The 22459-nt window shown below is 52.8% G+C and overlaps 8 protein-coding genes and 1 non-coding gene across 9 annotated transcripts; 6 read left to right on the top strand and 3 right to left on the bottom strand.

Annotated features, from left to right (window-relative positions):
• Positions 1-244: 244 nt before the first annotated feature.
• On the bottom strand, positions 245-1745 carry J4E93_008347 (uncharacterized protein; the record flags this gene model as incomplete). Its single annotated transcript, XM_049346247.1, has 2 exons — positions 245-1543; positions 1596-1745. 2 exons carry the CDS (start codon positions 1743-1745, stop codon positions 245-247), a joined length of 1449 nt encoding a protein of 482 aa, XP_049196648.1.
• A 1957-nt stretch (positions 1746-3702) lies between these two features.
• J4E93_008346 (uncharacterized protein) lies at positions 3703-4935 on the top strand (the record flags this gene model as incomplete). The annotated part of the gene is made up of 1 exon (XM_049346246.1): positions 3703-4935. One exon carries the CDS (start codon positions 3703-3705, stop codon positions 4933-4935), a length of 1233 nt encoding a protein of 410 aa, XP_049196647.1.
• An 873-nt stretch (positions 4936-5808) lies between these two features.
• On the top strand, positions 5809-7584 carry J4E93_008345 (uncharacterized protein; the record flags this gene model as incomplete). Its single annotated transcript, XM_049346245.1, has 4 exons — positions 5809-5906; positions 5962-6680; positions 6730-7108; positions 7161-7584. 4 exons carry the CDS (start codon positions 5809-5811, stop codon positions 7582-7584), a joined length of 1620 nt encoding a protein of 539 aa, XP_049196646.1.
• Positions 7585-8652: 1068 nt separating this feature from the next.
• J4E93_008344 (uncharacterized protein) lies at positions 8653-10031 on the top strand (the record flags this gene model as incomplete). The annotated part of the gene is made up of 4 exons (XM_049346244.1): positions 8653-8767; positions 8855-9565; positions 9616-9929; positions 9981-10031. 4 exons carry the CDS (start codon positions 8653-8655, stop codon positions 10029-10031), a joined length of 1191 nt encoding a protein of 396 aa, XP_049196645.1.
• Positions 10032-11003: 972 nt separating this feature from the next.
• J4E93_008343 (uncharacterized protein) lies at positions 11004-11596 on the top strand (the record flags this gene model as incomplete). Its single annotated transcript, XM_049346243.1, has 2 exons — positions 11004-11189; positions 11252-11596. The coding sequence occupies 2 exons, from the start codon at positions 11004-11006 to the stop codon at positions 11594-11596; spliced, it is 531 nt and encodes a 176-aa protein (XP_049196644.1).
• Positions 11597-11781: 185 nt separating this feature from the next.
• J4E93_008342 (uncharacterized protein) lies at positions 11782-12596 on the bottom strand (the record flags this gene model as incomplete). The annotated part of the gene is made up of 4 exons (XM_049346242.1): positions 11782-11918; positions 12004-12185; positions 12280-12353; positions 12414-12596. 4 exons carry the CDS (start codon positions 12594-12596, stop codon positions 11782-11784), a joined length of 576 nt encoding a protein of 191 aa, XP_049196643.1.
• Positions 12597-13313: 717 nt separating this feature from the next.
• On the top strand, positions 13314-15340 carry J4E93_008341 (uncharacterized protein; the record flags this gene model as incomplete). Its single annotated transcript, XM_049346241.1, has 2 exons — positions 13314-13681; positions 13726-15340. 2 exons carry the CDS (start codon positions 13314-13316, stop codon positions 15338-15340), a joined length of 1983 nt encoding a protein of 660 aa, XP_049196642.1.
• Positions 15341-16414: 1074 nt separating this feature from the next.
• On the top strand, positions 16415-16535 carry J4E93_008340. Its single transcript has one exon. It is a non-coding gene; the product is annotated as a tRNA-Thr (tRNA).
• Positions 16536-17494: 959 nt separating this feature from the next.
• RPS1 (ribosomal 40S subunit protein S1B) lies at positions 17495-18367 on the bottom strand (the record flags this gene model as incomplete). Its single annotated transcript, XM_049346240.1, has 3 exons — positions 17495-17638; positions 17687-18188; positions 18246-18367. The coding sequence occupies 3 exons, from the start codon at positions 18365-18367 to the stop codon at positions 17495-17497; spliced, it is 768 nt and encodes a 255-aa protein (XP_049196641.1).
• Positions 18368-22459: the final 4092 nt, after the last annotated feature.

Here is a 22459-nt window from a genome sequence, read left to right as displayed (position 1 = left end):
AAGCAACGCGACAAAAGAGATACAGATCTGAGAAAGAGGCCTCGGCGACGACGATGCCAGACAGGAGCACCACGGATGGCTACGAATCGTGACGCAGACTTTTCGAGGTTGGAGTATACATCATCTTAGCAGGTGTTGACTTGCTAAGATTCCGTAGGATGTATACTGCAAACTGCGGCACGAGTTGTAGCCACTCGTAGGGGGGGGGGGACGAAAGGAGCTCGAGACCGATGGCGATGGGCCCTTATCTTTTGAACAAGAATCCCGGCCCCATGCTCTTCTTCTTCTTTACTGTCCGGTTCAACGAGCTGGGTTTGTTTTCGTCGTTGTTTTCGTCGTTGTTTTCGTCGTCGAGATTCTGGCATTGGCATGCAGCAGTTGCCTCGGCGCACTGCTGGTCCCAACCACATTGAGATACCCAGTCGTAGTTTTGCAGATGTTTGGAATATTCTGGGATGGTTGGCGTCAAGTGATTTGACAGTACATAGTACTGGAAATTGGCTTGGCAACGGTAACAACACTGCGTTGGTACCATTGATTTGTCGATGGCCAGCCCTTTGCATGCCAGTCGAGCTACCTCTCGCTGGTGAGCTGTATCAGATTGAAGTGTCGCAAGCACTCGCTGTCGGATGGGCACCCATTCTGGCGACTTGAGGGGGGGCACGGGTCCTTTGGCGGCTTCTTTACGCTCCTCCTTACGCTGACGATCGTTAACCCTTCCCACAGCCTCAACCCAGATTTTTCCCATGCCCTGATCCCTGACCGCTTTGTAAACGGTTTCGGCCCAGGCCCATTTTGTGCGTGCGTCCGACCCAGTGAGAGGTGTGCTGGCTCCGACGATCCATTTGGTATTCCCCTTGGCATGCTTATGCTGACATATGAAGAACATGGCGGGCTCCGCGCCGCTAGCGTGATCAATGGCGTGAGTGAAGTAGTTTGTCCAGATTCTTGGTCGTTTTCCTTTAACCATGAAACGGCCTAATTGAACATCAAGGCTTTTCCTGACTTCCGTATCGGTGGTCCAGTTTTGCATCGTAGTTTGGGTCTGTGTGGTTGGGCTACCGAGTCGGGCCTGAATGGCGATCTCAAGCAAGAGCTCCTGGTTTGATCGAGTGGGCATGTCCTTTCTGGCACGCAAAATGCTGAGCGGTTGGAGGTCCCAGTCCGATAATCTCTTGTTGTCAACTATCCATCTGTGATGGCGTTCTACTTCCATCTCTGCCGCATCGATAGTTCTCATTGTAGACCGCAGAGCATCCTCCCAAGTCTCACCTTCTTCTGTCGAGGGCAGTCCGTACTCAAAGTGGCCAAGCTGTTCGTGTTTGAGTCGCTTGATCTCTTCCATATAAGCTTCGGGGGTGTCCAGAGCTTCCAAGTACAGAGTTGCCTCCAGTCCCATGGTAGTAAGATTATGTCGAACTTGGGCACTCTCGGGTGGAATGGGGGTTGTTGTCTTGAATTTGCTCGGCTCTACAACGAAAGGCTCAACTTGTCTCTTCTGCGATGGCATAAGCCAATAGCTGGTGCCTCTCAAGCCAAACTGCTGTATTGTTATTAGCATCTGAATATCATTTTGATAAGAAGAGGAAACGTACCATGGCCATGACTTCTGGACCGAATTTGTTGATGTGATCGCGGATTTCCTTGAGCGGCTCATAGCAAATCATTTGAAGCTGGGTTGTGTTAGAGTGGATGAACTGCATGGCTACAATTGTCTTCTTTTCGGGCCAGTCTTCGAGCTTCATTTGCAGACACGTCCACCGTATCTGATCCGCTATTGCTGCGATTGCTAGGACTCTTTTCTTATGTTGCATTATCAATCCCTTGGGTGAAGTGGCCTTCTGCCAGGTTGTCGAAAGGTTGTCCCAATTCTTCGTAGCATAATGTCTGGGTCGGCGATCAGGGGACGATTTGGGAGCAGCGTCCTTTTCCGGATCGGGAGCCACCACCTCCATTCTCCTAAGTCAAGAGAAGTGTTGCGTCAAGTTGAGGAAAGGAATTCAAGTTGAGGAAAGGGATTCAAGTTGAGGAAAGGAACTCCTTGAGCGTAGTGATGAGTGAAGCTGTGAAGAACAGTTCTGGGTGTATAAATACGGAAAAATACGCTTGCTGGCCTCTATCATTTGACGTACCTCCATGCTCGTGACGGGGTTTCCCTGACCAGGTGCACAATCAAGCCATTTGGTAGAGCAAGCTGTTAACTAGCAAGCCCGATCTGATTTCACAACTCCTCCAGTTGCTTTGCCGCTCCCGTCTACCAATGACGTCGTTCTCAAACTGCTGTTTGAGGCCGAACAAGAGATTAGAACAAGCAGCTTGGGTTATACCGATAGTCATGCGGGATCATGAGTCTCATGCGGATGTCATGGATCTTGATCGTAATTATGATCTTCAACCAAACCGTCTTCTACAGGCTATTCCACGTGTATATTTTGCTGCGTACTAAGACTTCGCATTGATGGCCCGGACGAGATATCCTACTTCGGTGGCAGCAAAGGAGCATTGAGACTACATCCCCTCTCCTATGTTCGCACGAAGTGCACCACAATTGTGCGCAGCTTTTCACGGAAGCTTTGCCCGTCAAACATCCTGTCAAGCTGTCTATGTATTTCTCATCTACGCGTTTGTACTGTCGTATCTTGCACTTTGCCTGTATTGTGACTGCCAGGAATTGGTCTTTCATCTTTGTCGACGGTGGGATCTGTTTGTGTCATTCACAATGTTGGTAGCTCATAGCTTTGAAGATTGGATAGTACACCTAGACACTCCCGAGGTCCCGGGATCTGGTCTGCATTCCAAGGTTCGCTTTCATGTGCATCGAAGGCGCAAGCTCTATGATTGCTATGCTCATCTAGCTTTCGTAGTTTATGCTTGCTGTCGAGCCTCATCCAGCACGGGGAGTATTTGCGGGTTGGGCCGCGCCGTCGCGGTCTAGACGTTGATGTCCTGAACGGGATCAGATTACCCGCGCAGTGCAGCGTTTGCTCAAGCCGAATGTCTCGGAAGCATGTTAACATGCGCTTGTGCCAATGACGTCTACCTTCTTCAAGTTGATTGGGCGGTGGTACAAACTGCAGCTGCCTGATCCCTGGACACACCCGTGGACCCTGGAAACTGCTGCCACCTAGTGGCAAGCCGCGTAGATACCGTCACATTCCAACGCGAAATATCTCGATATACTGTTCGCACTCATATCACAATTGACGTCAGTCGGTCCACGGTTCCATTGCGCTCCGCACCGGACCGCACGTGTTGCCTAGGTGCCCCGAACCCCCATCTATCTAGCTGTTCCAAAGTTCATCTGAGTACATGGATGCTCAGCAAACAAGACCAAAATTGGTCTTGGTTCGACAAAAACTCATCGTGCTTGATGAACAGATTTCTGATGTTACTAGCCAGTGTGTGTACCTGCGGCAATCACGCGCAAGCTGAGTTGATTGACAAGTCATGCATAGTCCATGTGGAGGCAATCGTGGACATGCGCAGGACGCACCACTACAGATACAATCACCTCTTTTCATGTCACTTATTAAAGGCGATGAGTCAACGTTGGAATCCTTATTCGACGCTTTTCGGTTCACTTTACCCTGGTTTCCAGCTCGCTTAGCGCAAGTGCAACCATAACTATCTCTGCTCACAACCAAGGGAAGTCTCTGCGTAATATCGTTTCTAAAGTCAACCCCTCACTCCACTGCACGAACCATGTCAGAGGCGCAGGCGAGAAAGAGCAAAATCACGGACGAGAAGCTAGGTGAACAATACAGGGACAAGGCTTTCTCTCCTCCCACTCACTACACTCTCGCAAAAGCCGTCAATTTTGCCAGTATTCGAAAGAGGATGTTCGCGAAGCGAGAGCAATCTCGATCAGACACAATCAAAGACACCAAGGACACGACCAAAGACACCAAGGACACAACCAAAGACCCCAAGGACGAGAAAGACGACAGCATTTACGCGAATGACGCCGATCTCCTCCGAGACTTACTGCCAACTGCGGTGGAACAAGAGAAGTTCTGGTTATGGGTACACACGGAAGACAAGTTGGCCCGAACAATGCCTGAAGCCAGAGAGGCCAAGGAATACTTCAACGCTCTCGCCCACACTGATTATTCCAACGAGTCATCTCTGAGACAACTATTCGCAGTGCTCCAAGCATACGCCTATCCTTACATACCCGCCGGGTCTCACAACGATTACCGCTATCGCCTCAACCCGTCCCTGACCACACTAGGACCCGATGACGACCGAACCGACTTCGATGACACACGCGACTTTGCCGCCGAGCCTATCATTGCCGTAACTCTGGTGGGAAAACAGATTAGATGCAAGGACGAAAGAGAGGACCGCAACAGACGAAGGCGCAAAGACGATACGGACTCGTCCTACCACAGTGAATCCAGCACAGAAAGCAGCATTATGGGAAATGACAGCACTGGATTCGTATGCTTTCAAATAGGAAAGCTCCTTGCAGCCGAAGAGGAATACTGGTCAGCAAACGGCAAACTATCCAAGGACGAGGACGCCCCATGGACACCGACAGACTGGGTCATGGTCGTCGTTATCGATGCCGACAACACGGCCGGCGCTGTTTGGCTGCTACAGAACTTCGAGCCGACCATCGAGAACACGTCTGATCAGTACATGATCGACGAGGCGGATCCCTACCGATGGGGTTACTTCGAGGGCGACTTACAGAAGAGTCCCCGGCCAATGCAACGTGGTGGTGTGAAGATCGCGCACAAGATCACTGACCTCTCCAAGACTTTTCAGTGGACCCAGGATGAGTATATTTTGGGCAAGTACGACATCTTGCAGGCAGTACTAGCGGAGCGTAGCGGGGATGGGGCGCCTTTCATCATCAGACAATTCCTACCGGCTAAGGCAGACGACTCGACGCCGGATGTCTCGGGGCTGAGCTTTGGAGACGACTACTAGCGGATAAGAGATGCGAGATAGATACTCTTGGAAGAGTGAGCAGGCGGGCTTTCCATCTGTGTTTTGATCTTAGGTTTGAGTGTTGCAGGAAGCGGTGGTTTTCTTTGTTTCCTTTTGTTCTAGATCTCCTTTGGGTTACGAGGTTGTTCCTTGATTTCTTGCAATGCGTGTCATAGAAAAGTCAATCAGTATGTTGCCGAAACCTTGGATATTGTTGCGCCGTGAGAGGAGCTAGCTTGGAAGGACCCTGCTCCCAGTAATCATCATTATGACGCACATGCCGGATACACTGAATGAAGACACCGTTACAGCGAGCAAACGTATATGAAGATGCCAACATGCGAAGTTCGAGCAACAGCTCCACGACCATCGGTCGGTCCTAACTGCGCCGAACCAGATGTTCGGGGGTGCGCCACACGGCCCGCTCGCTCTAACGGTCTAGCTCCATCCAGCCGCCGTTTGGCCCTTTCCACGATCCCGACATCCGTAATCATCTCGACAAGCGACACGGCCAAGCCATGGAGCTGACGACGTCTCTCCTCCTTTGCACGCCTTGCCCTCCCCTCTTCAGACTAGACTCCTAGACACGAGACAAATACCAACTTCCATTCACTCCCTTGGAACTCTCTTATTGCTTTTCCCACCTTATTGTCACCTCATACGTGGATGCATTGAGCGCGTTCTTCTAATCGATACCTGGCCCGACCGAGTCCCTGCATAACGCGAACGTAATACGAAATCCTACCACACGATCCGGCTACCCAATGCGCCTTTCCAAGTTTCATTAACTACGCGAAGACCCCCGAGAGAAGCGCACGCGACTGCGCCCACGTTGCTGCCACGGTACAAGGACGAGGATAGTACCAGGGGAAGATGCCGTCTGTTGCGCAATGGCAGGGCACACCCTCAGTCAAGGGCTCGACTGAGAGCATGCGCATGGCGTTGCTCACAGCCTCGCTCATCGGCTTGCAGTAAATCTCCGCTTCCCACGAGTTCTTCCTGCACCCTGTACTAAGCACCATGCAGGTTCACGTGGAATGTCGAAATGACATACTGCACACCCTACCTCCTCGAGCTCGGTCTCACGAAGTCGAAGATATCCCTCGTGTGGGTCGCCGGTCCGCTCTCAGGCCTTATAATGCAGCCTATCGTCGGTGTCGTCGCGGATCGATCTACCTCTCGCTGGGGCCGCCGGAGACCGTTCATGTTCTTTGGTACGATACTAGTAGCCATGTTCTTGCTGCTGCTGGGCTGGACGAAAGAGGTGGTTCGGTACTTTATAAAGGACGAGGCTGCGGCTAAGAGCGCAACGATATACGTGGCGGTGTTTAGTATATACGGTATTGATTTCGCTATCAATGCCGTGCAAGGGAGTTGCAGAGGCCTGGTCGTCGATACGCTGCCAATTGCGAAACAGCAAATGGGCAGTAGTTGGGCGAGTAGAATGGTGGCGGTCGGAAGTCTGATTGGGTACGGGGCGGGAGCAATTGATCTGAAGAATGTGTTTGGACCTATGTTGGGGGATACACAGTTCAAGCAGTTGACGGGTGTTGCGGCGTTGACGCTCTGCTTGGCGATTGGAACAACGAGTTGGGCTGTTACGGAGAGGGTGCTCGTTAATGATGGGGCGGAGGAGGGCAAGGAACTGGATCTCAAGCAAGTTCTCGGTACCATCGTGCATACTGCTTTGAATCTGCCTAGAAGTATCCAGGCTATCTGCACAGTCCAGTTCTGGGCTTGGATTGGTATGTCATTATCGTATCGTTCGTATGCTTGTGAACTAACAGTGGCTAGGCTGGTTTCCTTTCCTCTTCTACAGCACCACGTGGGTTGGTGAAGTATACCTACGATACGACGCCCCAGCAGAAGTCAAAGCTGCGGGTGACCTCACAGGGAAGGTCGGCCGCATTGGTTCCATGGCCCTCATCGCCTTTTCCATCATTACATTCGTCATGTCTGTTCTTCTGCCTTTCTTCGTACAGAGCCCAGAAGAAGACGAAAAGGGTCCTGGCTTCTCTCGCCCACCTAAGCAGTTGACGGGACTGGCGAAATACAAACCAAGCCTGCTTACCGCGTGGACAACTGCGCATTGTATCTTTGCAGGAAGCATGGTCATGGCACCTTTTGTGAGAAGTTTGAGGCACGCAACCATCATCATTGCTTGCTGTGGCGTGTGAGTAACCACCATCACCACACCACTCATTGAACCCAAGCTGACAACACAGATCATGGTCCGTGGCCTGCTGGGCTCCTTTCGCTTTCCTCGGCGTAGAGATCAACCGCCTCAACACTTCCTCTTCGCACTCCGCCCATCCAAAGCGCACCTCCATCGACCTTCCCGAAGCGCAATCCAACCTCGAAAAGGGCAGCGCGCCTTCCTCCAGCGGCGGAGCAAGCTCAGGGCAATACCTCGGCATCATGAATCTGTATACCACGCTACCTCAGTTCATGGGCACAGGGATATCGTGGGTAGTGTTTTCCATCCTGGAGCCCGGGAAAAGCCCGGAGTTGAGCGAGGCGCCGCCAGAGGAACACCACAAGACGGATGGCCCGAATGCGATTGCGGTTTGTCTGTTCATTGGGGCTTGTTCGGCGTGTATGGCCGTTGTGGCTACGAGGAGGTTGGGAAGGATACAGGGAAGACTGTAGAAGCATCATTGCCATGTCCATGTCAAAAGGTTCAGTTCTTGCTTCATGATTGCAACTGCCGGAAATAGTGTGCTTGCACAGGCCGCTAGTCGCCAGTAGAGAACATGACTCTTGGTGACATCCACCCCCAACATGCTGCCATCCGTGGTTGCCCAGGGGCGCTTTCCGCTTTTGAGTTTAGGCAAGCGCGATGGAGCCAGAGAGATTTTGCTAAGGGTTTGCTAAGGATTTTCCAGAGACCCGCTTTGTTCTAGAAGGCAGGTGTGGCTGCTAATCGAAGCTGACGCTGATCGGACGGGTGTAGAGATGGTATTCGCTCCAGGGCGGCCGTGGCGGTATACAGCACCTCAGTGTAAGTACGGTGTGCGCAATAGTTCAATCGGGGCATTTTCCGGCCGGCTTTGGACAGGTCGGAGGAAAAGTCTCGTTAACCAATGGAATGAAAAATATGCGCTCCCCATGTCCCATGTCCCCATGTCCCCTCTCCCAGTACCGGCGGGCAAGGTCGGCCGTGGCCACGGTGCAGGGCAGTCGACGTGGTAGACTACTGCGCGCACAAGCAAGTGAGGTATCGCCGCCAGATAAACTTGAATCGCCCGTCTACAGTGTCGGAGAGATGCAAGGCAGGGCACACGTGCCACGCCTCTGCGCAAAAGACGGTCAAGGTACAAATAGACACGCCGCCCGCCTCTGCCTCGCGCACTGCATCTCCCCCCGTCCACGGCAGCGTCGATAGTCTTGGTGGTCGCAAAGGCTTTGTTTGTTGCCGTCTCGCAGTGTCCGGTTGGAATTCGCACTAGGCGTGACTAGTGCCGTAGAGGGGCGACCTTGCCTTGCCCAGCGCCTGTTCTTCTCGCTCAGCCCGCCGAACAATTCTGCGGCTCACCCACAACATCCACCTTTTGCACCCCAACTCGCCACTCGCAGTCCGACATCACTCATTTGCCAAGATGTCTGAGCCGATCCGCAATAAGAAGATGGACTCCATCTCCGCCCCGTAAGTCGCTTCCCTCCCCTCCGCCACACAATTTTGGCCTCGCCCAAACACCACCACCACACACCCCCAACATGGACGTACCACATTCTAACGTGCGCCCTGCCAGCACCCCCCAGAACACACCCGCCAATGCCGCGCCCATATCGTCGCGCGCCCAGCAGCCCGGCGTCAGCAGCATCAAGGAAGGTACGTCGCACTCTGCCACGCTCCTGCCCCTCCAACCCCGCCCTGTATTCTCGTGAAGGCCTTGACCGCTAACTCGCTTTTTCACAGAGGAACTAGAGCGCACTGCCGCCGGTCTCTTCGCCGCCAACCCCGCCCTCGTCGCCATGATGCAGAACAAGCTCGGCTCGCTCGTCGGCCGCTCCAGCGGCTACATTGAGTCGCTGCCTGCCTCGGTCCGCCGCCGTGTTGCCGGCCTCAAGGGCGTCCAGAAGGAGCACTCCAAGCTCGAGGCCGAGTTCCAAGAGGAGGTCCTGCAGCTCGAGAAGAAGTACTTCGCCAAGTTCACACCGCTATACCAGACCCGTGCCAAGATCGTCAACGGCGCCGAGGAGCCCTCAGAAGACCGCGTCAAGGTCGGCGAGCAGGTAGACGAGGACGACGAGGATGAGGACCAGCCCGAGGCTGAGCTCAACAAGGACGAGGGCAAGGACGTCAAGGGTATCCCAGAGTTCTGGCTCAGCGCCATGAAGAACCAGATCTCGCTCGCCGAGATGATCACAGACCGCGACGAGGCTGCTCTGAAGCACCTGACCGACATCCGCATGGAGTACCTCGACCGCCCCGGTTTCCGCCTTATCTTCGAATTCGAGGAGAACGAGTTCTTCACCAACAAGACCATCACCAAGACCTACTTCTACCAGGAGGAGAATGGCTACGGCGGCGACTTCATCTACGACCACGCCGAGGGTGACAAGGTCGACTGGAAGGCTGGCAAGGACCTGACCGTCCGCATCGAGAGCAAGAAGCAGAGGAACAAAAGTGAGCATCTTGACATCTGTCGGTATTTGACCACCAACTAACTTTCTCAGACACCAAGCAGACCCGCGTCGTTAAGAAGACCGTGCCTACAGAGTCGTTCTTCAACTTCTTCGACCCACCCAAGCCCCCACAAGACGACGACGACGCCACCTCCGATATTGAGGAGCGTCTCGAACTCGACTACCAGCTCGGTGAGGACATCAAGGAGAAGCTCATCCCCCGCGCCATTGACTGGTTCACCGGCGAGGCTCTTCAGTACGAGAACATTGAGGACTTCGACGAGGGCGAGTTTGAAGACGAGGACGATGAGGACGAGGACGAGCTCAGCGATGACCGCGATGAGGAGGAGGAGTCAGACGACGAGGTAAGCAGTCCAAGTCACTCTACAGAATACAGCCATCTAACGCAGTATCAGAACGACGGCACAAAACCAAAGCAGGAGGCTGCTGAGTGCAAGCAGAGCTAAATGCTGCACCAAAAACTCTCGCATTCCCCAGATCACAATATCCCCAGTCGTTTTGAGCGGCATGTTCGGTCCAGGCTAGCCTCCCAGTCGCCTTCCATCACACTGAGATGTCTTTTAAACGACTCTCTGCGTCCGATATTTCACTTCACGATTTCTTACTCGGCGTAATACTGCATCAAAAGAGTTCAGGGGTGTTCGTTCGGCAATGGTTGGTTGGAGCTCTCTCTGGACTAGATATCTTAAGAACTACTCAGTTCTCCCCCTCCCCCCCACCACTTCTTCCCGCCCCTCCAGACATTTGCTCGAATAGGTTCCTGGATTCTTGCCACCAACGATCACTAGCATCTAAGGCGTTGTCTAGGTGGGGTTTTGCAGCATGTTTCCTTGGGTCAGGCATGTCATGTTTACGAGGTTTTTTAGACGGCGTAAATAGTCTTGAGCGCATGTCACGGGTCAATGAAAGAAAAGTTTGAAGCCTCACTTTTGGGTAGTAGTCAGCGTGACCTGTATGATTTAGATGTGATGCTCAACCTCGGTAGGATTATGCGATAACGGTCGCCTCACCTTGCTATGTAGCCTACCACGTCTCGCTTTCACGAGCTGACGTATATGCTTTGCTTGTCTACATATCCTTGCACCCAGCGTCATACCTGAGATGTCGTGCGTGTGCTTGCCTTGGGGGCCCATGTCAAGATGCGTAGTGCGGGGTGGTGGGGGTTGTGCCGGGTGAAGTTCGGGCGTCGAAAAATAATTCTGGAATGCGACATCATCGGACGTGCCAGAGCGCTTGAACGCTACACCACACTATACCTCTCTCACATCTCTAATTCCTCTCCAATTACCGCGCAAAGCGTATCTGCTACCTGAGAATCAGATATACTCGGCTATCCTATACAACGCCGCCCGCGCAACCCCCGACACCCTACGCGATCCCTCTACGCGACCGACTTTGCGACGAGCCTCCACAACACCATGACGCGCCAAAACCCCAACATTGTTATTACGGGCACACCTGGAGTAGGAAAGACAACACACGCGGAGCAATTAGCGCAAGCAACAGGATTCCAGCACATCTCGGTGAACCAAATAGTAAAAGACGAAGGCTACCACGAGGGCAAAGACGAAGAAACAGGGAGTTGGATTGTAGACGAAGACAAGGTACGCATAGCCCATCCCAGCCAAACTCTACGAATCCACAGCACTAACCCCCACCCCTTTAGCTGCTCGACCACCTAGAATCCCTCTCCCTCGCCGACAAAGGCGGCTACATCCTCGACTGGCACGCGTGCGACCTCTTCCCTGAGCGCTGGATCGACCTCGTCATCGTGCTGCGCTGCGACTCGACGGTACTGTACGACCGCCTTACCGCGCGCGGCTACAAGGGGAAGAAGCTGGAGGAGAATATGGATAGTGAGATTATGCAGGTATTGCTTGATGAGGCGAGGGAGAGCTATAAGGAGGAGATTGTGGTGGAGTTGAAGAGCGAGAGTAATGAGGATGTGGAGGGGAATTTGGAGAGGGTGGAGCGGTGGGTTGAGCAGTGGAGGAGGGATAGACGGGAGTAGGGGGTTGGGTGGAAGATTGGTGGGTGAGGGACTGAGAAGGGACGGATGGGTGGGATATTTGTGATGTGCTATGTGTTATGATACCAATACGGCATTTATGGGATGATGATAGTGGGTGTGGTGGCTTCATGCACCGCCCGATTCTCTTCATTGAGAAGTATGAGCACAATAATGATTATTGAGCTCTACGCCTCAGTCTTCTGACTCGCCAACCATTCCTTCAACTTATCCAGCGCCTTCGCTCGATGGCTAATCTTGTTCTTCTCGCTCTTGTCCATTTCAGCGTATGTCTGACCTTCGTACTCAAAGCATGAGTCCCAGCCTATACACGCTATTAGCGTCTTCCCATCTCCATTACACAACCCTCCAACACACTGGAAGGCAAAAGGGGCGGTTTGCTGACTTACCGAATGCAGTAGATCCCCGACTTTCCACCAACTTCCCGTCGGTGCGGCCTTGGAAGAGGATGGCTTCGTGGCCGGGGCCTTCGCAGTACCCGAATGTGCATACGGCTTGGGCGGATTTGTCGTCGAAGCCTGAGAGCATTTTGTGTAGGTTGGGGGCGCCGAGGGAGAGCATGAACCATTTGCTAAGGGTGGGGGGGATTAGATGGGTGGGTTTGAAGGGCAAGAAGCAGATGGGAAAGATTAGGTGACATGAGATAAGGGAGGATATGGGCGTACATATAAGGGCCAGGCAGGTCATTCATGGCTTTGAAGCAGAGACATGTGTCTTCTACTAGGACGGGGCCTTGTACCTATCATCAATCACATTGTCAGTACTTGTAGAAGACTTTCTCTTTGGCATCATTACTTACGGCCTCGGCTGCTCTCCGTGCTTTGTCTTTTGTGACTTCCTCAACTGTGCCTTGGATTTCGACCAAATCGACATTTTGGTTGCGGAGCTCGATTACGCCGGAGAGGATGGCTTGGACTTCGGCGAGCTTATTTTTGTTGCCCGTTATGAAGTTTAGGGTGGTGGGGATGCGGGAGGATGCCATCTTTGTGAGTTTGAAAATAGGTGTGTGTAGTTGGGTAGACTTTGGGCAATATTGTCAGTCGACAATATCTTCCAGGTAGACATCATCTCATCGAGATACCTACTGAAGTTCAACGGACGTCTGAATGACTATCTAGTGTAATTAGTCATCTTGCAATTGAAAGGGCGCTGATGGAAAGAGCGGTATCGTCTCGGCCGACAAAGGGCGTGCAATGCCACACTTCAGACCAGCTAGAGGGCTGAGCAACGTACATTGTCAGTGCTGATAACTAAGCACTCGTCTTACACCGCGATGTTGCAAAATCTCTGTCTAACGGCATCGTGATAGGGCTGAGGGGTCTATGTTTAGAGCCTTCAATAAGCGAGCTAAGCAGGGATCAACGGTCTAGTGCCTGCATTGGATGTTACCGTGGCCTACAGAACATCACGTTCAGCCGCATCGAATCACACCCTGCAAGGTTCCCGAGTCCCTCAAAACGATTATCGCCGTCTTTATCAACTGTTTGCGACTTCGAAACCCTGAGCTCGCCGAGCAAGAGCCTCATGGGGTGAGGCTGGAGACATCATTCGATTCTTATTCACGACTTCACCGCGCCCGACACTCCCTTTGCAGTTGTCCGCACGACCTCACCGGACTCTGGACATTTTCCGTTTTCGTCATTCGGGATAGAGTCATCGCCGAGCACGGCCCTGGACTGTTGGTTTCGTCACCGCCAGTATGGGTTCCCTCAGGACTCTGTTCCTGAGCGTGTATGCCTCGAACAGCGTTATAAGGACGTTGTTTCTGCCATTATGCTACACCACACTATTCAGCCCGTTCATACTCGCTCTAGCCTGGTACTTTGGATTCGGTCAAACTTTGCAAAACTCTATACCTGAAGACTTTTCCTGGTTCGATCTGCTACCTGCATTTGCAATTTCTGCAGTCTTTGTGTTGCTACCGACGAGGCTACTTTCAAGTCCAGGAACAGTTACCAAAAGCCAAGATGGGAAGAGACGGGTACAATCGCTGCCATACTGGATACCCGGGGTACGCCACCTCTCGAGCATCGCATTTGGAGGCGAGGAGTGGTTAGCCAGCATTCGGTAGGTGTGCTCACAGCGTACATGGACTTATCTGACCAAGGCAGTGACTCTGCAACCGCAAGCATAGTGGCGTACAAAGCCGCTGGAACCAAACACAACGTCTTATTATCGGAACCCCTACTTGACCAGCTCTACAACCACTGGAACAACCTGGACCAAACAGACAGCAACCAACCAGCTATCCTCCGAAACGCCTTCAGCCTACCGAAAGTCATGGAAAGTCATTATCTCGAGCTTCAAAATGAGATCAACCAGGTTGTCAAAACGGAACTATACGACGAAGCAGCCAGAGACAACTTGATCAAAGCATCGCTGCGCATCTTGACCGAATCGCTTCCGGATCTCGTCACATTCAATTCATCGATCGTCGATCAAATGCAATGGGAGCGTGTCTCAAACGTGGAACTTACGGACGGAACCTCGGAAGCCGAATGCGATCTCTTCACACTCCTCAATGAGTTCTGCTGCAATGCTATTCTACCCCCGATTGTCGGAGCACAGTTTACAGAGTCCTATCAACTCCTTGCCACCGATCTCGCGAGCTGCAACGAACGATTTTGGGCTCTCGCGCTTGGATTGCCGCGGCTAGCACCTATCCAGGGCTTACCGGGAGCAGCTCTAGCACGAAAGAGATTGCTTAGGAACTTTGCAAAGCAATTCGAAGACTTGTCGAATCCACCAGTGAGGAGGGTGCCAGACGACGATGAGAGCGTGAGCGGAGAAGAAGATACCGACGCCGATGTAGTTACACCGCTCATGAAGCTGAACGAGCTCTTCACCAAGCATGAACTTCCAGCGGAACTTCGAGCTTCGATCGGGCTTCACGTAGTTCACGATATTTACTCAGAGGTCATGCCAATCGTATTCTGGACGGTCATACACATTTACTCGTCATCCAAGGCGGAAAGTGCGAAGGCTCCACAAGATTCGCCTCTTGAGAGAATCAAAGCAGAATCTAAAACCTGGGCTCAAGCCATACAACCTCCGTCGATACACCCGTCCTTCCCAGCACCGCCAGAGATACGCTACGGGTCAGTGAAGGAAGTGCTTACACCAAACTCGCTATCTTATCTTCGCTCATGCATCAATGAAGCTCGACGCCTATACAACTGCTCTATCAGCACATATAAAGTCCAGAAATCACTTCATTTGAAAGATGACACGGAGCAATGGGAGCTAGAAGCAGGCTCGTACGTCGACGTGGGCCTCTCTCGATCTCTCATAAACTCATCACCAACACATCACATCTCACCACGAACCTTCAAGCCCGACCGTTTTGTGGATATCCCAGCGTCATCATCCATCGTTTCGGCCACCGATATCTCCCAATCCTACAAAACCAACCTCATCATCTCCATCGCGTCCGGCATCACCCAACTCTGGGAAATCTCACCTGCGCCAAAGAAGAGCTTCTTCGACCACATCCAAGAAGCAGGCAACGAAGCGTCATTTGGTGCCGAGGCGCCTACTGCAGAGCAAAAAGCCGCTAGAGAGGAAGCGAGCAGGGAGAAAGAAGATGCCAAGCGGAAGGACGCCAAGTGGGTGCTTCCCAAAGCGGTTGATGGAGCGGGAATAAAGGTTCCCAAGGGAGACATCCGGGTCAGGATACGGAGAAGGGAAGGGTTGCCTGCTAGCAAGGTTGTGCGGAGGATTGGTTAGCGTCGATACTGGGGCTTTCACCGGAGCCAACGTGCGTGCATGACCAGCATTGGGGTGTAGATACTAGCCGCGTAATACACACATCGGTATCCAGAGAACTCTATGGTATGGAAGGCTTTGCGGAGCCGCGATAGTATATGCCCGTAAGTATTGACCGTGGCACGGGCCGGTCAGACAACAACGACATGTATCGGACCGTGAAGTGCGTACAGTCAGAGCCGACAAGTAAGCAAGCAAGCATCCAGGTAGCACCCTCAAACCACGATCATCATCGACGATGAGAACCACTCTATCCCACCCATGCAGCGCCTATGCAATCCACCTAGTCTGACACTCTCACCCCAGCCCAACCCAACATCTCCACCCACTACTCCACATCCCACCCCAAACTCTCCACCCTCCCTAACCAGCTACCCACGATCGATCCCGATGCCCATACTCCCGTACCTGCACGCGTTCGCTGTCGCGAAACAACGCTGGCTGACGTCTCCCCACCTCTCGTCAAAGTAGCGGTGAGGATACCGCGATGGTGAACCAACGTCGAAACCTGAATCAGCAACCACAAACTTGTCCTCTTTCCCGCTTCCGCGCGAACTACGCGACGGACAAGACGGCGCAAGGCCACATCATCTCATAACGATCAGCGCGGCCTTGGAAGTCGAGACGCTTCGATTTTGCGTCGTATGTAGGTCATTCGTATTGATTGTCGCATTGGCATTGGCATTCTCGCACACCGCAGGATTGAGGTTCGGAAAGGTCCGCTTCGGCATGACACGGTTTATCAGAGTTTGGGTTGCAGATCGAAGTTTATGGCATGGGGATTGTGAGATGATTAGGGGGTACATCGGAGGTTGTGGTTAGTCGGAGTTGTGCATGGTGTCGGACGTGCAGGGACGTTCGCCGGCGAATGGTCGTCCGACCTCGCTTATTTCGTGTGACGTGTGAGGCCCCGCCCCACACAGACGCAAGCTTCATTTGAATTGACTGCGAACCGCTGATCAAATCTCATAATTAATGGTCGTTATATATTGCTTAATTTCTTATTCCTTCATCAATCAGCACAAGATGCTCACAGCCTTCCTAGCTCAGTGGTAGAGCGCGTCACTAGTAACGCTAGATCCGACTTGGATCGAGCTAGTCCCGAAAGGGACGTCACGTGATGACGAGGTCGTCAGTTCAATTCTGGCGGAAGGCAATTTCTTCGTTTTGCCCAAAAGATCTTTTTTTTTTTCGGGCTAGAAAGCATGAGAGGGGCGCGTAGAAGTGGCTGTAAAAGCGCGGAAAAGTGTGTGCATACACAGCGTGCGTGGCGTCCCTCTTTCCAGACCTAGACGTATCCCCCACGACACCACCCACTCGCATTGCGCGTGAACACGCTCACTCGAAGCCACATCTCTTTTTACTTATGCCGACAGCAGGGTTGCGATGGTATACCTAAACAAAAGTTAAGTGTGTGCAGATTATAGCCGCGCGAAAGCCCCTTCTACGTTGGTCTTTCCAGATATCTCTGCACCCCCACAACACTACTATCCTATACCAACACACTTGCATTGCGCATGAACATGCTCACTTGAAGCTACATTCCTTTTCGCTCATGCCAACAGCAGGGTTTCGATCGTGTACTCAAACGAAAGTGTCGGCCACAGGCTATTGTTGTGCGAAAGTCACTTCTGGGTCGCTCTTCCTAAACCTTGGAAATCTACACCTCTTTCTAACCTTACAATCGCACGTATCGACCTACTGCAGCATGCTTGTACTACTCACAACGTATGTTCACTTGGACTCGCTACCTTCACGACGGCCCTTGCCTGGCGACACCCAATTCCAAGAGGGCAACAGCGCACGCACCATCGACATGAACACCATCGTCACAAGTCCCCCTCTCTTCGACGATCCCGCCTGACATCATTGCATCACAACAAGAACAACGCACAGTACTGAATTGGAACTCATCAATGTCATTTCCATGATACTTTTCCCGCATGACCTGTTAACACCAGATGCGGATCGTACCCCATGCACGCCATCACTGCCGCGGGATCGCATCAAGGGCATGTTTATCTTTCATTGTAAACACAAACACCTTTGGAATGCCGGTATCATGCCGCGGTAAGTTGAAAAGACCCAAGAACCCCTTGCCTATCCAACAAGACCTTATACCTCTTCAAGGACGGTCTCCTTGAACTCGCGCTCAACCTTCTGGCCAGAGTCGTCCTGGCTTGACTCGCCGTGGAGACCGAGGAGGGCACCAAGGTCGAACTTGGGCGCCTTGAGGAGCTTGACCTTTCGGACGTGGACCTGTGCCATGTTAGCGTGTCATCCTCCATTGTCCATGCAGCCACATACGTTCTGGAGGGGGTAGATGCCCTGGGTGGCCTTCTCGATCTCGCGACCGATGACCTCGGGGATGAGCTTCTGGGTGAGCTGGGCGAGGGTGCACGAGCTGGCGTCGCGGGCCATGATCTCAACCATCTTCTTGCGGATGGCCCTGATCTGGGACGACTGGGCGTATGTGGTCTTCTTGACCTGGTTCGGTCGGCGCTTGGTGAAGGCGATGCAGAAGAGGCGGAGGAGGTAGTCGTCGGTGGTCTTGACAACGACGTTGGCCTCGATGAGGGTTTGCCACTTGCGGACGAGGGAGCGGAGCTTGTCGGAGGTGAAGTCGAGACCGTGGAAGTTGGTCAGGCAGTTCTTGCCCTGGACCTCGTCGACGCGGAGCTTGACCTTGCGGAAAGCGTGGTCCTCATCCTTCTGGAGATCGGCGAGCGAGACCTCGAATATCCGGCCCTTCAGAGCGTCGTTGGCGTTCTTGAGACCGGTGGTGCGGTTGACGAGGGTCTTTCCGACACTGCAGAGAGCGAAGAGTAAGCATAGAGTCCCCGTGTGGAGCAGCGGGAATTCTTACTCTCGGACGGCGAAAGTTCCTGGCGCCTTGATGTTGTACCAGTCCTTCTTCGCGAAGGTGTCGGTCTTCTTCTTGAGACCCTTCTTTCCCTTTGAAAGACGCTTGTTCTTGCCGACAGCCATGATTGCGAGTCTTGTTGTCGGTCGTGGAAGGGTGGTTGTCGCTGTCGATGTCGGAGACTGAGAACTCGCAAATTGGTGGTGTTCGAAATCGCTTAAGCGAGCCCAGTAGCGCCGCGCATCACGTGTGCCAAGCCCAAAATCGAGAGCGCGATCAGCAGCAACAACACCTCAGTGCACATCACGGGAAGATCAGCAGTGAATGAATACAGAAGTAGGGTATGCTGATCGCGTTCGGATGCATTGTGGGCAGCATAGATAGAGGTGATGGTGCACTTCGCGGTCTCAAGTCGCTATGGCGCACGCCAGAGTGTTAGCCGCAACGATGATGGCAATGAACAATGATAGCAATCAGATGCTGCAATGGCGTCATGCTCATCATGAGATATCCAGGTATGGGTGTCGTGGTGGTTTGGGAGGAATGATGTGTTTGGACCACTCAACGACTCCACGGCTCTTCGCGTCTCTACGCTTGTGAAACCACCATCACTTGCATCACCTTATTCACACTCCAACAATTTGCGCTGTCAAGTAATGTACATATGTTACATTGCTGCGGTTCTATCTTCGCAGTTCATTCAGCTGTGGCGGACAGACTAACTACCCATCGCACACGCTAGCACCCCGTCCAAATTTCAGTTACATCTTCGCGTCTTCTCCAGCCACCGTCAGCAAACGTCATCAATGCGATCATCATCGCAGACGAGTTACTGCGTCCAGCATCACGAAAAATATGGATATACATCCTGTAACGATTTCCTTCCTCCTCTTTACATCTCGACATTCATTGTCGTGACGTAGATCCGTTGACCCGACCCGTACCCATTCCTGACCCCCGTGACAGAAGAGACGTTGCGACGGCTAGGTGAATGCCCTCCAAACAGCGTGCAGTTTCCAGATTGGAGACCATCAGCTTGCGGCGACTTGATACAGAGTACTGTACAGTTGCTCATAGAAGAGAACGTGAGTCTGGTAGGTGTAGCGGTGGTTGGCTGGTGTTGTTGATAGAGACGTCTTTGTTGCATGACATCAAAGACTGATGCATGTCCAATCATGTCTTGACGTCAGATCGGTCTTGCTGACCATATGGGTTCTGGTTTTGGCAGAACTTCTCAAAGTCAGGAAAGCTGATGTAGCCGTCTGGAAGAATGTTAGTATTATGCTGCTTCAATCCGACATACTCAGTGCTTACCCTGCTGCCTGTATTGGCGGACGTAGCGGTCGCTCTCGGTTCTTGACATGGAAGGCCTCTCAGAAGTGTAGGCCGGTTCCGACTGCAACCTCGATCGTGGAGTGAGCATCGGGCTTCCAGGTGGCGTCTCGCCTCGAGGTGTAGTAGGCGATGAAGCAACCTTGGCCAGGAGGATGGAGGCCTTGGTCGGGCTGCCGGATGTTGATGTTCCAGAGTCCCGTCGAGAGGTTACAGGCACAAGTGTGGTGAGGCATGGCGAAGAAACGGTTGATGGTGTTAGAGGTGGCCGCCGGCTTGCTGAGCGAGATCGTGCAGGCGCCTCAGTAGGCAGCGAGAAGTAGTATCGTGGATGGCTAGACATGGCGAAGATGTGCGTCGATCGACAGAGAGCGAGTGTTAAAGTCGGAGAATTACTGCGGTATGGAATTGAAGAATGACGGAGGGCGGGAACGGGTAGTATGTATAATGGCGTCCAAATCGCCTAGACGCTATTCACCCCATACTACCGAATGCATGTATGTATAGTGACGCCTCTGCTCGTTCCAGGCACCCTGGTCGACGCCAGGTGCATCAGCAGCCCGGAGCTCCCCACTCGACATCGCTGGCCTTTCGGGCTAGTTATGCATGCCGAAGTGGGTACCGCCAGAAAACGTGGACGTTCTGAATTAGTCTGCTTGCAAGGGAGGTGTGCTGTCACGCTTTGACTCGCCCTGACTCGCCCCTGATGCACACAAGACCACCTCACCTCCATTTCTCTAGTCTGGTAGTCTGCTGCGAGCTGCTGCAGGTGTGAGTTGGCCACCGCCGACGATGCGGATGACAATCATGAAACACTTTGTCGCGATTTAGTCGACAATGGCAGCGTACCTCGAGAGCCAAATCGGAAAGGTCGATTTCGCCTTGGATGCGCTTACGGTGTGGCAGGTCATTCGCGTCGGCCGTTCCTGATTGGCATCGCGCTCCTCGATCCCAGGCCTCGCCGGAAGAGCGGGTGCACAGCCATAGCGGCGCCGTCGCATCCTCAAACCATGGCATCGGCGGATGCAAGCCGCACTCCCAATGAACATCCGTCATGGCTGCGCGGTGATGACACAGCCAGCGCTGCCCTGTTCTCCGCCCAGTTCCCGGCGAGCCTTCCTTGTTGTGTATCAGGAACGTTCGAGAGGGGCACACGTATGCTTATCCACAGCCTAATCTGTTATCGAGTCCAGACGTCGCTGCAGACCACCGTGCGGTTTGTGCGACGACACAGGTACCGGACTGCAATGAGCCTCATTCATATCGGCCACTTTGTCGGTGACGACATTGTCTCAGCTGAGGGTTTCTATTTCTGCCGTGTCATGCAATGCGGATGACATCCCTTGTCATCGAAAGTCGAGAACGTCGTACTTGCAAGGGCATCCTTCCCCTACTTTCGTGCGATCCGGTTGGAGCATAAAGACACGCGAGAAGACCAACACTTTCGACACCGGTCGCTATTACATAGCCTTTCATAACTACCGATCGCGTGTTTCGATTTCGCATGTCACGTCGGTAGTGTCTTTCCGTGGCATCGCGGTTGAGGGGAAGCCACGTACTCGGCATTCTATCGCTTAAAGACTGCTACGATGCAGGTCATCAATCACCGCTTGCGATGACCAAAAGCCGATTGTTCTTTCTGGGATTACTAACAAGGCAGTTCAGGAATGCAAGAGCTGTTGTTAGAGGCAATAACTGCGAGCATCCCGAGATCTTCTCGGGACATTGTGAGATGCCCTCAGGGTTTGGTGGGATACATCCCTGGATAGGTACACATCCGCCCCTCCATCTCGTAACTCTGCAACCAGGCGAATACTATAACCCGTATCTGTATCCGGCAATACTTGGGGTGAGTTGTTCTGGAACGATGATTACTTCGCCTCGCTCCACCTCCGCGTCAGCTGCTCTCACATGTTGCCATGCCTTCCGTAAGAAGCGGGCAACGCTCCGATTTGACAGTCCTACTCTCAACGCTGCATTCTCAGCTGGGCGCCTGATCCTGAAGGTTCAACAAAATATTGGTAAAGGACCATGTAAACTGTCTTTGGAAACACGATTACGGCCCTTCTTCTATATCTACGGGTCATCCGATAGGCAGGCCAAAGTTTCGCCCGTTCATCTCGAGAGGCTGATGCAAGAGCCGAAAGCTATCTAGCATCATGCCGTGCTGCCCAGTCCGTCATTGTGTACATACAATGTGGTTAGCCATACCGACGTGCATGCTAGACCCGGGAAGCGGGAACCCCTCCACGCCGTCATAGCCGCGGCCGTTGACCAGCAAGTTTGCAATTCCGCATCCTCATCGACGATACATTCCCATGTACTCTTTTCGGACCGGAGACACCCAGCACTGGGACCCAAAGTTCGCATGCTCCAGCGGCTAGCCATAACACCGAAGTCAACTTTGATGCGTTGGTGTTTCGTGACAGTGCTGAGGCCCTCCTCAACATACCCCTCACTCAAGACACCCTCAGCTCAGACGCCTCTGCCCCAAGTAAATTCTCCGCAAATCCAGACACGCTCCTACGGCAGATCTCGCCGCCGATCCTGTCCGAAAACTAACATACATACCCGCTCAACACCATACCGAGTCTTATGCTGCGTCTCGCTCTTGAGCGAGCGAGTTGAGCGCCTGTCACTGCGGCAACGCAGAAACGGTCGCCGACAGTATGACGAGTTTACCGCCACTATCGTAACCACACTGCACTCCACTCTGCAACTCTACCGATGATGAGCCAACTAAAGCTTACATCTGACCCTTTACGTGCGAACAAATAAAAACACATTCTTTTTGATCCACCCCGTACTCTACCTCACCGAACAACGGCGAAAGCGAAAAGAACCACCACACTAGATCACGATGTCCCAAAATCTGAAACACATCT

This window comes from Alternaria ventricosa (assembly GCF_023758065.1).
Source record: "Alternaria ventricosa strain BMP 2768 chromosome Unknown scaffold_16, whole genome shotgun sequence".
Classification (NCBI taxonomy): domain Eukaryota; kingdom Fungi; phylum Ascomycota; class Dothideomycetes; order Pleosporales; family Pleosporaceae; genus Alternaria; species Alternaria ventricosa.
Note: the sequence above shows the minus strand (reverse complement) of the source record. Positions and strands in the feature narration are given on the sequence as shown.